This window comes from Manis javanica, chromosome 12 (assembly GCF_040802235.1).
Source record: "Manis javanica isolate MJ-LG chromosome 12, MJ_LKY, whole genome shotgun sequence".
In the NCBI taxonomy this organism is placed as follows: domain Eukaryota; kingdom Metazoa; phylum Chordata; class Mammalia; order Pholidota; family Manidae; genus Manis; species Manis javanica.
The window spans coordinates 8,051,918-8,064,865 of NC_133167.1; the positions used below are offsets into that span (position 1 = coordinate 8,051,918).

At 42.5% G+C, this 12,948-nt stretch overlaps 1 protein-coding gene across 2 annotated transcripts in view; it reads right to left on the reverse strand.

The window, feature by feature from the left end:
* Window positions 1-395: 395 nt before the first annotated feature.
* Window positions 396-12,948, reverse strand: part of CAB39 (calcium binding protein 39) — an 84,211-nt gene continuing 71,658 nt past the window's right edge. For both annotated transcript variants that reach the window (XM_036997831.2, XM_017680069.3), the window contains exons 6-9: window positions 10,079-10,138; window positions 6,642-6,707; window positions 3,554-3,697; window positions 396-2,982 (exon numbers count right to left, since the gene is read on the reverse strand). In XM_036997831.2, the coding sequence (XP_036853726.1) occupies window positions 2,794-2,982; window positions 3,554-3,697; window positions 6,642-6,707; window positions 10,079-10,138 (459 nt within the window). In that variant the 3' untranslated portion in view covers window positions 396-2,793. The remainder of the gene's footprint in view (window positions 2,983-3,553; window positions 3,698-6,641; window positions 6,708-10,078; window positions 10,139-12,948) is intronic.

Here is a 12,948-nt window from a genome sequence, read left to right on the forward strand (position 1 = left end):
AGCGCTGCCACAGTCTTGTCCCTCCGGGGGCACTTCTGAATACTCCTGCCAAGTGCCTTAGTCTTATCTTAGGTTATTAACAAAGGGTCACAGAACCAACCGGAAAGGCTTCGCTTCCCCACTGTTAGGGTCTAAAAAGTGATGCTAGTCAGGGGTAACACTAGTTCACTGAGAAAGGCAGGAGCCCTATACTATGCTGTCTTGACACTAAAATTCAATTTTTGACATCAAAAAGAAAAGCCTGAGTAGGAAAAAAAAGGCGTGGAGAGGGCGTGCGCATGAACGGTTTCTGGTTACAGTTTGTGGCAGAATCTGTGTGGTGGGTCTCCAGCTGGGGCTGTTTAGAGTGACACAAATGCAAGTGTCTTTGAGTCATCGGTAAAAACATACAACACTGTTTCTTCAAAATTTTATTTTAATTTAAATTACAGGGCCAGCCAGATATTCTGAGAAGAAATTTACTTTTCCTCAAGAGAAAGGAAATGCTTTCATGGCATTGTTAACAACTGTATACATCTCCACCTTTTTTTTTAAAGGGTTAAAAATCACATGGAGTAACTAACTGACATAAAATTAAACCTTTGTAACACAAAAAGAAACCACTTCCAGGATAATAGTTTTGGTAATATGTATATATTAAATAATCATAACTTCAAGTGTGACTTTCCAACTTTGAATGTTTTCACATTTTTGTTTCAAAAAAAAAAAATGACAAAAAAACCAAAATCCAAAAAGAGTCAACCATCTCCAGATTCCAAGGCGACAGTAACTCTCCATGTTTTCTCTGACATGCTGCCCGCCCCCATCTTCCACACAGGAGGCTCTGGTGCCACAACAGCATCCCTGAAGGGGAAGCTGTTTTGTTGTTTCAGGGTCTAAGAAACGTCCTGGCATGGAGACCTTTCTTCCATTTGGTGCGACTGCTGTTTTCACACTAAGCCCCGATACCGAGCACCAGACCAGGAGACCCGGGATGCTTCATCACACAGCCACCCTGCCTTCCTCAACGACTTGGATATTTTCATTTCAAGGAGCTTGGATCACGGATCACTTTCCCTATTTCCAATAGAAAAACATGAATTATTTTATTCAGATTTTGGTAAAGACAGCCTCGGGAAAACCAATTATAATGTAGACTGCCCTTTTAATTAGATAAACTACAGCTATGTTCTCTGGAGGTATTTTCCTAACTGGGGTTCCTAGAAGTCTTAAAACCTGCTGAGACATCAGCTGGGAGTCTCTTTTTACTGGCTGATAAATAATTCAATCAGTAAAAGAGGCTCGCAAAAAATAATTATGTAAATTTCTTAATCAGCTACAGCTACGCTGAATTTGAACTGGCAAACTGATTTGTGAATTGCCAGTCATGATCTTTGTATCACTAAGATGAACAGATACCATTCTAGTAACTTTACACAGATCTATTCTAGAAGTTGCTCTGCCGTGGTCACAGTAACAAAAAAGTGGTGCAAAATCAGTTACTTTATAAATACTGATAATTTGCAGCATTAAGGAACAGGACGTTAAAAAAAAAAATTTCCCCATAGGACACCTATGACTAGGAATTCCTCTTCCTAAGAGGTGCTGAAGTTTTAATTATTCAGTTTCACAACTATTGTACTGGATTACTTACTATAAGAAAGAAAACGTGTTCTAGAAGTTCCCACACACACAAGGAATCAGCATTAATTTAGCATAATCGGTATCATTCATAGATCTGGCAAACTCGCGACTCATTTTCAATGAGAAAGGCCAATATTATGTAGAAGAGTATAGCTGACTGAGCTGCAGGTCTGTCTTGCAGACTACTGATGGCACCCCATTAGATAACTAAATACAAAGGGTTGGTTTACTTCTTTTTTCTTTTAATGCTGTGATACTTAAATGTTAAATCAGCACTTTCATGTGATCTGAAGTATTTCAATTACATATGAGCATTCATTTTTTGCAAAAACTCAATATTAGGTAATAGTTACATACTAATACAATAACATTCCTCTGCTGTACAAATTAAGTCATTTAAAAGAAATGAGCATTCTAAGAATTATATACAAAAGAAACCTGTAAGCATCAATGAAATGAAATGCAAGGTGTAGTTGCTAGCTCTAGTTTTAAAATACCTTCAAAAAGTAATTAACAAATACCCTTCAACATTTCCAGGTTTACAAGTCTCAAGAAAATCAAATGTCAAAAAAATTCTAGAAAGCTGTGAAAAGCATATATACATTTTCCTTATGACCTTATGAAGCTTCACACTTTAGAAAAGTTGCTAAGTTTCAGTATCAATTTAGTAGCATGTCAACTTTATCCACCCAAAAAGCTCACATCTTGGATACAGTTCCCCTCTGATTTCAAATAAAGCTCTGCACGATCTTCCTTTAGTGAAGGGGTATGATCTCACCAAGAGTCCATACTCAGATCTTAACAAAGATAAATGCAAACATGTAGGATTAATCTGATAATATCAGCACTCTTCTTGCCTAAAACCACACTATCATCTATACATTTGCCCTCATGAAACTAGCCATGTTCAAAACTCCTATAGCAAACGGAGTCTTTCAATTCTGAAATGACACAAAGATCAAGAGAAAGTCCATGTGTGCTCTAGTGTGCAAGAAAGCAGCAGCTACGTTCTCCGACTTGGACTAAGAAACAAAAAAGGTAAATGGAAAACCGTTCACTTAACAGCAGGTTAGCGGTAATGTTCCTCATGAATCGATAAGAGTGCCTGATGCTTAATAGCTAACAGCAAATGCTGAATTTGGATTTAATATTGTAGATGTTTATTGGAAATTAGGCTTCTTGCTGAGCTGGTCTCTTCAAATCCCTGATCTGTTTAACTAAATAGGTCTTCTCATCGTTGAACTGTTCGTCCTCGGTCCTGTCGTTCTGGAACTTGCTGAGGAACTCTATGAGCTTGGTCTGATTCTTGAGGAGGATGTCTAGGATAGGCTGCGTCTTGTTGGGATTGGCTACAAACACCTGTGTGGGGAGAAAGCGCCATCAGTCCCCGGGAAGAACAAGACCCAGGCAGACCGCGCCGCAGGGAGCAGGGCACATGCGGCCGCATCCAGGGCTTCCCCGGATGCAGGCAGAGCCTGCACAGCAGACAGGAGGGCTTTGCTTTGCAAGATCTACTTTACAATTTTGAGGGAAAAATGAATTACTTGTTTCAGCACAAAAAGAATGACATATTCATTCATGCTCTGAAACTAAGTAGTGGTATTAAACATAGACCTTAATTTTAGAATAAAATGGGCAGAAATGATTTCTGGGCACTGAAGTCAGAATGAATTTTAAGTACAAAAACCTTTTAAGAAATAGATTACCCTTTGTGATTAATTATCTTTTTTGACAAAGATAAATGACATTCTTTTGTAAATAAACTTTTATCCAAATTTTTGTCTCTATGTTGTAGTACACAAATATCAAAGTTGACTGAACTGTATTGTGCAGATTACCAAAATGAAGCCAATAGCATTTTGGTAATTGGTAAATGGAATGAGACTAACAACTCTAGAGGAAAATAATCTTTAAGATTTTAGTATCCTACCTTAAAAACATGAAAGGCCTCAAACTGGATGTTACGACTCTTGTCTCGTAGGAGGTTCATCATTAACTTGAGGTTCTCAGGCTTACTGATGTATTTTGTCATAATTGTGAAGTTGTGTCTGTCTAATAGTAGCTCACCGAGAAGCTGTGAAGACATTTAAACAATTACGCTTACATTGAGATTTGAAGTAAAACAAAGTTTAAAAAATAATTTGTTTGATAGTCATTATTATTAAGCATAGAATATTAGCAGGCCCTCAAAAGACTGATGAACTGGACCCAGTGATGACCTGAAAGCTGTCGTGGGTCCCCCGTCTGCCACTGGAACACCCACCTTTCCTCTTAGGGATTAAACTTACACTGCGTCTGACACTGTTCTCTGAAGAGGACATTCAAAGCACATTTGGCCCAGAATCTGAGACCGTCAGAGCCACTCTTTAGATATGCATTTACATTAACCTAGTTATGCTGTCAGTGTGCCAACTTCTAGTCAAGGGCTCATGTGCAGGTGGCATAACCTAAGTGGGTGAGGAGCCCAGCTGCAGTCCTTGTGGGCAGACAGAGCCGTGGGGAGCCTGTGCCTGGCACCAGAACACCCGTGTTCGAATCCTGCCTCCCTATTCCTTGTGAGCTATTAGCCTTGAGCATGTTACTTTACTTCTCTGTGCCTCAGTTTCATCATGTGTATAATGGGTGGATAACAGTACCTATGTCTCATGACTGTGTATGAGGATGAAGGTGTGAATACATGCAAAGCATGTTCGACCCGACTCTAAGGGGAGATGTGGAGCGAGGCCCAAGGAAAGGAGGTGCATGAACCACCTCACTGTGATGTAACTGCCTTTGCCAGCTCCTTTCTGGGCTCCTGGCTATGTGCTAGATAACTTGAAGTCTCCAGATAACTGATCTCACATTAAAGAAAAAATAAGCTGATGTGCAGGAAAACAAATCTATTCTACTGAGGATTTATCAACAATCTATAGGAAGAACTCAAGAGCTCAGACAGGCTTCATATCAATCTGAATCACAAAATCCACAGGTTTCAAGGAAAGAAACAATCAGTATCTACTTTTACGAAGACTCAGTAGTTAAGTATGTGAAGGTTTATAGCTTTATTGCCATTCATTTTCTATCACAGAAACCCAAAAAAGAATAAAAGGGCTCATTATGGTTTGGTTACCTGGAGAATGATGACTGGCAATTTTTTAAACTTCTTTGGACATAAAAATTAAAAAATTTGAGGTGTTACACCGGGAATATAATTTGCTGGTAAAGTAAGTATAAGAAGTATAAGAACAAATAAATAAATGCCAATGTGGCTACAGAAAGGAGAGTACAATTAAAATCCACTTGTAAAGTACCACTGGTCCTCAGTATTCGTAAGCTATCATGTTACAAGGGGTGAAAGACTTCGGGGTCTCCATTACTAAGGTTTCCCAAATGGCAGTCTTTACCTCCCTTTTCATGTTGGTAATTCTGAGGTTGCAGAAAGGTCTTGAAAGCCTTTCTCTTTATCTAAGCAGTCCAATTCAGAATTCAGCTAAAGTCTACTGATTTCCCCATGAAGAGTTATTAGCCCAGGAAGCTACTATGGTAGGCGGTCCTTTCTGGCCTCCTTGGCCTTGAGAGACACTGACTCCACCCAGCTACTCACATCCGTGTGACTGCTGAGAACAGGACGCCCGGGCCCTGGACACGGAGAGGCTCCTGGCACAGGACCACCTGGCTGAGTGGAGGATCGAGGAAACCTACACTTTATTACACTGATATATGAAGGAAAAATTCCCTGAACGACTGCCAGAAGCCCTGCACCAACCCCCGCAAATAAAAGGGTTCTTTTCAGCAATCAGATCACCAGTGATCATGCAACCAGCATACCTGGGGTGGAGGCTCAGGTTAAGGACCCTGACTGGACTATGGGACAGCTGGGAGGCAAGGCCCCCACAACCGCAGGGAGTGTGAGAGACCGTTTCAGTGGCGACCCTTTCCACACCATGGCTGTCACGCTATTTCTGGTCTCTGATTGTAGGAGTTACAACCTTAAGGGGAAAGGAGGAAGTAACTGGCCAGATGGAAAAGATTCTTTTGGAAATTTGCATGGTAGAGAGTGTTTTTATCAAAGGACACAAAGTGTAACAATGCTCCCGATGTCCTGCAGTCAATTTCCACAGAACAGGAAGGACTTCGAGAGTGAAGCCCCACCGTGGCCACGGGAGCAGTAATGGAGGCCTACGGGAGGAGCTCTGGGCACGGCAGGACTTAAGTGGGCCTGACAACAAAATGTAAATAGAATTATGATTCCTTTGTGATTCCAATTACAGTTTGTGTCAGGACCACTTACTGACCGAATGAGGGACAGGCATTTTTTAACTGCAATAAGAAATCTCTAAAGCAGGGGTCAGCAAATTTTCTGTAAAGAGCCAGATAGTAAATATTTTAGACTTTGAAGGCCTTAGTCTATGGGACAACCATCCAAATTTGGTGTTGTAGCCCAAAACGGCCATAGACAACACATAAATGAATGTATGTACTTCTGTAAAAAAACCCTAATTTACAAAAACAGGCAGTGAGCTGGACCTGGTCCATGAGCTGTAGTTTGCCAACCCCTGCCCTAGAGTTTTACACCTTAAATTTAAGTTCCGAGTGGAACTGTCCATATCCTCGTTAGACACACACAGGCACACCATGTCAGGCTCCCAGCAGCCCCTCCTTTCACACAGCAAGCCCAATCCACTGGGCAGCAGCCAGGAGCGCGCCCCCTGTAGTGCCTTCCCCTGGTTGACGTAATTCCAAGGTTTAAAGAAGTTTCAAACTCTAAAACACTGCATTGCTAGGAGAGAAAGTGAAGGTCCTTTTCAAAATCTTGCATCTTGCACGTTGGTATCTCTAACTTACAAGGAGGTGGGCAGGTGTCCCACATGGACACTGTGCAGCTCCATTCTGTTCCACAAAAACCTGGACCATGGGTAAGTACATTTGTCCCCAAAGGTCTCATTTATTATCCCAGCATATCTCCCTTTCCCCAAATACAAATTTCAAACACAGGGTGAAGAGAAATAAAACTACATAAAATAAATAATCCGTCATACCTTGAGTGACTGTCTTTTTGTCACATAATTTTCTGAATGAAGTAACTTCTCATATTCACTGAAGAACTAAAAGACAAGAAAATATGTATCAGAGTTATTTTTTTAAAGATTGGTAGAGAATAAACCTCTACCGCCACCAAAGCCAGCTGCTGCCACGCCTGCCTCCTCCCGCAGGAGGGGCCACTGTCGCCTCCGTGAAGAGGGCTCGGCTCTGGCCAGGCCTACAGGCAGCTGGCATCTCGTCCTCTCCTGTCATCCAGATTCCCTGTGCACAAAACATGACTCACAATCCCCCACTGTTTACAAGGGGTTGACTCAGCTCTCGTCTTTTGGTGTTAGATTAGAAAATCCAGATTTTTCACAACTTAACTAGCCCAAGCACAACTACAAAGAGAAAAGTTACCTATTCTTTCAAAGGATCAGCAAGAAGAGAAAGTGACTAGAAGAGAAATCCAGCACTGTTAAGCAGGTAGATGCTCTAGAGAAGGTAGGACTTGGGCTCAAACTGGAATAATGGGAAGGATTTTAGTGAGAAATGGGGAGAAAAGACATTCTTTGGGATGAAAAAAGGACACAGTATGAGGGAAGACCTGGAGAACACAGAATGGTACTGATTTAAGAACTGACAAGCCTCCACCGGACTTATAAGATAGTGTCACTATGAAGGACAGTGTCACTGGAATGGTGAGGAGAAGCTGGATTAAAGCAGGGAAGCAGGGAATAGAAATGAAGGGGACACACACACACACACACACACACACACACACACACACAATGACAGACATATTTGTTGATTTTAATTATGGATAGGTTTTTAAAGTTCCAAAATTTTGCAGTCCGAGTACCACTGTGCTGGGCATCGGTGCTTCAGGAGAGTTTTCACTGGCTGCGGCGGGTGGCAGAGGGTGCTGCCTTGTGATTTGTGCCCATGCTTTATGATGGGTCCTCATTAGCCACTCAACTGTGGTTTAGAGCAAGGGTCAGCAACTACAGCTCATGGGCCGAATCCAGCCTGCTGCCTGTCTGCACAGACGAAGTTTTGTTGGAACACAGCTACGCTCATTCACGTGCTGTAAATGAATTCGCTTATGCACTGTTTATGGCTGCTCTGCACTGCAGCAGACTGGACAGCTGACCGAGACTGTGTGGCCACGAAACCTCCAGGACCCACCATCTGGCCCTTGGTTTGGAGCTAACCCAGAACTGCCTATGCATTACTTCTTTTGCTTACGTCTAGGCGGAGGTGGGGATGGCCGTCTATTTAGAATGCAGGCAAGCCCTACCTTCTCAAATGATCCTCAAAGCGATGATCCACACAACTGAATCTGCCTTTATTAACAACACAGAATATGCCCAGCTTGAGTTACTGACAGAAAAGGCAAGTCAAGATTTTCTAACTGCATAATTCTTAGGATGAGCTTGGGTGCAAGAAACTGTTCTCATGAGAACCGCCTGAGAAGGTTGGATCTGTAGTCCTTGTGCTCCCCTAGGCATGTCAGGCTCTATCCGTGCGTCAGGAGCATGGGCCGAGGACAGACTTACTGCAGTCACCCTGCGGACTGCATCCACTACATGACACTGAAGTTTAATTCTCCTTTAATAATGCCATGAGGAAGAATCTGTTACAGGTTCCAGTGTTTGAAAAAGCTGTTTCTTTTGAGCAACAGCATGTTTTGCTTTTCAGATATTGTGATCTCTCGATTTTGTTTCCCTGTATGCTTTATTAGAAAGCTGTATGTATTTCTGTGTAAAACTCAACCCTGGCTTAATTTAAATTACCTGTATATCCCCCCTTGTCCCCTTCTCAGATCTGACCGCACTGTATATATATTTGTTAGTTGCTTCACATAAATTTTTCTGAAGTCCTGTTAGCCAAAATCATCCATTAATTACATGAAGGAAAATATTTTATTGCAAAATTAAAGTGATGTCACTGCCTGTAGTAAATTTTTCAAAAATTAGCTTGTATCTTTGGTAGGTTTTAAATTAAGATACTGCTTTGTTAAATTAAAAACATCTTTGGGACCATGTGGTGATAAAAGTAACATAGCTAATGTTTATTAAATGCCTACTGTATTCCAGGCCCCTGTCAGGCACCCGGCCCACAGTCTTATTTAATCCTCACGACTGGCAACAATTGTGAAGGTGTGGTTACGACTTTGTTTTAGGGCTAACAATCCTAAAGGCACATGGGGGGGAATGAAGGCAGCTGTTCAAACTGATGGTGGGGCTGGGGCTTGAAGCCACACTCCAGGTGGCCTGGCGCCAAAGCCCAGACTTCTTACTCTAAAAAGGCACTGATGAAATGGCTGTGCTGCCACTTTAAAACAACAAACACACAAAAAGAAAACACACCCACATCCAAATCCAAAGTTAAGTGACCTGCAATGTTCAAGCCACTTAAGAGGCTATTTATGAGGGACTTTGTATTCAGCATGTGTTATGATGTTACCGGGAGTGGCAGAGGAAGACTGGGAAAAAGGAACACAAAAAGAATTAGGAAACATATATTCTTCCTCCAAGAATCTTATAATTTAGTTGAACAGCAAAGTGAACAATGGAGAATTAGTAACACCCAGGATTTCAAAACCTCAAATGACTAGTGCAAGAGTGACAGCCTGAGCCAAGTCTCGGGGGCGGAGGGTGAATTTACATGGATCACTGTCTCCATCACCTCCCTGAGGGCACCCAGCCACTGGATTTCGGACACCATGAAAATTAAAGCCAAGGCACGAGGATGTGCTTATGGGTGCCGTGGACAGCAGAGCTGGCACGCGCTGGAAGAGCACATCCGATACTCGGGCCTGTGGGCTGCTGTGAGGATCAAGGGCAGTTAGGTCCTGGGAGGACTCGGAATTGTTTACAGACCTCTGTGAGGGGTTCTAGGACCAGGCAGTCTGGCACTGACTCAAGCTGCAAGGGCCCACCCTGGGCTAGCCCAAGGTCCTCATTTCACAAGTAAGGACTAGCTTCAGAGCGCCTGAGGGTCACGGCCACAAGGTCAGCGGCAGGGCAGGGGCAGAACCGGGTCCTGACTCCTCCCGGCTAGCACTCTCCTCAGCCTGCCAGCCAACTGCTGCCCGCCTTTCCCTCATTTGTACGTAGGGAATGTGAGCAGCTGATGGACAGGAAGAGAAAATGAGGAAGTCAGATAATAATTTCTCTTTTATCTTAACTAGTTTATTTCAGCAGCAGAGTGCTTTACTTTCCTCATCTAAAGCAAGAACGATGCAAAGGGCAGTGTGTCATCAAAAAAAAAATTCTGCTTCTGACCAAGGAATATACTCTGTACCTCGTTTCAGTAGACATGATCATAGCACCATTTAAAAACACTGTATCTGCAAAATAACTTTCTGGCACAAAATTTACTTAAATCTTTCATTTCCAGTAATAAAATTTGTCATTTGTTATTTGAAAAGAGTATTTCATATACTTACTTTATCATAATGCTGCTCCAAAAATTCTGCACTGAGCAGTTTATGTCTTGTAAGTAAATCCTAGAAAAAGAAAATATAATTTTTTACAGTTGTTAGGCATTCAAGTTCTTTTAGGAGAATCCTATAACATTCCACGCCATTATACCTGATAAAAACTGTTAAAAATTACTATACTTAAAAATATTTCAGCATGAATTGCACTGAACATGTTGATTCTATGTAAGAGCAAATAACAGTAATTCGAAACTGTAATTGTTATGATTACCATTAGTAACAGGTCTATAGCTCTTAGAAGGAAAAATTAAAAAACAAACATATAAGGCAATGGAAATACAAATTCAAAGAAAATAATGAAGAAATGAAGTGAAAAAAAAGGAAGTGACTGTGGTAAAACATCAAATAGAATACTGTTCCTGGTGGAAAAAGAGGAATTTCTTTTAGTAGAAAAGTACTGAAGCCTCTATTTTCTTCCTCCTAAATTCAGTTACATCCATCCAGTTCATATACAGTGCAGAGGTAAAATGTTGTTTAAAACCCCAACATAATGTTTACATTAACTCCTAAGTAAGCAGACTAATGCTGCAAAAATGCAGAATCCAGAATTAGCATAACCTAGAGTCCAATTCTGCATTACTATGAAATAGAGCTTATGCCTCATCCCATGGCTTTCCCTAGAAATACCTCAAGGATCATTCATTCAGAAAATAACTACTATGTGCCAGGTAAAGTTGCAGGTGCTGGAGCTGCAAAGACAAACAGATGGGGCGCTTGCCTTTAAGGACCAAGAGCTTAGCAATGAACCAGCCTTGGCCTCACCAGGGAGGAATGAGAATGGGAACATGTGAGCAGACACGGCCAGTCAGTATTTGGTGAATTAATGGTAAAATTCCTTCAGAGAAGCCTACTGGAGAGGTTAGTGCCAATAGTCCCCTTCCTTTGAACCAACTTTCCTTAACTTGTTTTCTTTGCTGTACGTATTTGAGTTAACTCAGGTCACAATTAACTAGTGCTTTCTGAAGTATGTCCAAGTGTAATACTGGTCCTGTGAAAAGCTCTACAAAATGTTCCCAAGTTGAACAAATGTGGGAAGTGCTACAGCTCTGAGTCATTCACGGGATCCACCAGGTCTCAAGAGATCCTGCTTTTGTTGGCAAAAGGGAGGTTTTGTTGCCTAGTTCATGAACGTTCTGCCCCAAAGGCCTTCTGCATACAGGCTTTGCCCTCAGCCCAGCCACCCGCTGCTACCTGTGGGCCTTGACTCAAACATCCCTGCCCCAGGGAACCCTCCCCAACTGGTCACCAGCACCAAAGCATGGTCACAGCTATGACTTTTCATCTGTGAGATCATCTGACTAAGGTCTCTCATGAGTCCTATATGAATTCTATAAATGTAAGGGTCATGTCTGTTTTTACTAATCTTTGAATCCCCAGCACCCATGCAGTGCCTAGCACATAGTAAGAGCTTAATATTTAACAAATAAATGAATGAACCAACTGTATCAACGAACATGTGTGGGGAAAACACCACATTAAGCAACCTTCAAAGTATGCTTTCAAGAAGGCTTCCAACTCCACCCCAAAGATTTACAGGTGTTCAAACTGCTGGATAGGGTATGTATGGTATACCCAGGAAAGACCTATCCATTTTTTTCCAAATCCCCCTTGGGGATTAAACAAGCAGAATTAGAAAATTTGGAGGTTTATTGTGAGTACCTTCAAGAATCTGGAAGGAAATGTGGTTGGCCTTCCCCATATGGGGAAAGAGAAGAGGGCAGAGGTAGGAGAGTCCACAGGCCCTGAGTGAGCTGTACTGACCCATGGGGCCACATGTCAGGGAGAGGGGACATGGGAACCTCAAGGGATTCTATTAAGCATGTTTCTTAAAGTTCCTGCCTGCCTTTTAACGGCTGCTGTGGTCTGTTTACAGTGGGCTCCCTGTGTAGGTGCCTCAAAGCAGGGGTTTGTCCACACAGTTCACTCCTGAACCCCAGAATCTGAAGAACAGTGCCTGACACAGGAAGAGTACCCAGAGACTTGCAGAATGGACAAATGAGTCAGCAAATTAGGTGTTTTTGTGTCAGGATCCATGTGAGATTGAGTGTCACTTCCACTTTTTTGTGGCTAAATCATTCTGGTGGCTGCTGTGAGCAAGTACAGCTCAAGGACCCAGTGCTCACTGCTCTGTAACAATCTGACGGAAGAGAACACCAAGGGAGGGGCTCTCAACTGGGGCTGAAGTCTCAGAAGCAGTCAGGTAGAAAGTAGTGCTTTTAAAAGCAAAGGTGCTAAACAGATTTCTACTTAAAATTTCAGTAAGGTGACTGACGAATAGATCTGAATTAGAAGCAGGAGGCTCATAGTAAAAGGGGAAGCCTCCAACCTCTCCCCATCTAGGGGAGATTATATTTGTTATCTTGTTGAAGAGACCAAGGAACCTGGGAAACCACTGCCAATCTAGGAGTCAAGTCTCAATGGCCTTGGGGGAAGAGAAATTAAGAGGAACGTCTTGAGACAGCTAAAGGCAGAGTGGGCCTTTGCATGTCCCCACTGCACGACAGGAGGAAAGGCCTTCATTAAGAAGGGCCATGCCAGGGCCTGGAGGAACAGTCAACCATCAGTCGATGAGTTGGAAAGGAGCAATTACTGAGAGCCAGCTCGGGGGAAAAGGCTGGGAAGAGAGGAGGTGGGACTTGGGCAGAGCCTCTATCTACCAGATGAAAAGAAACCTTACCTAAGGGACTAGAGCTAGGAGCTTTAGAGAGCTCAAACTGGGGTGAGGGACGAAACCAACAGGACAGAGGATGAAAAGAGGTCACCCCGTCAGGATCTGGTCACACCTGGTCAGTGACCTGTGACGTGTGCGGGACACA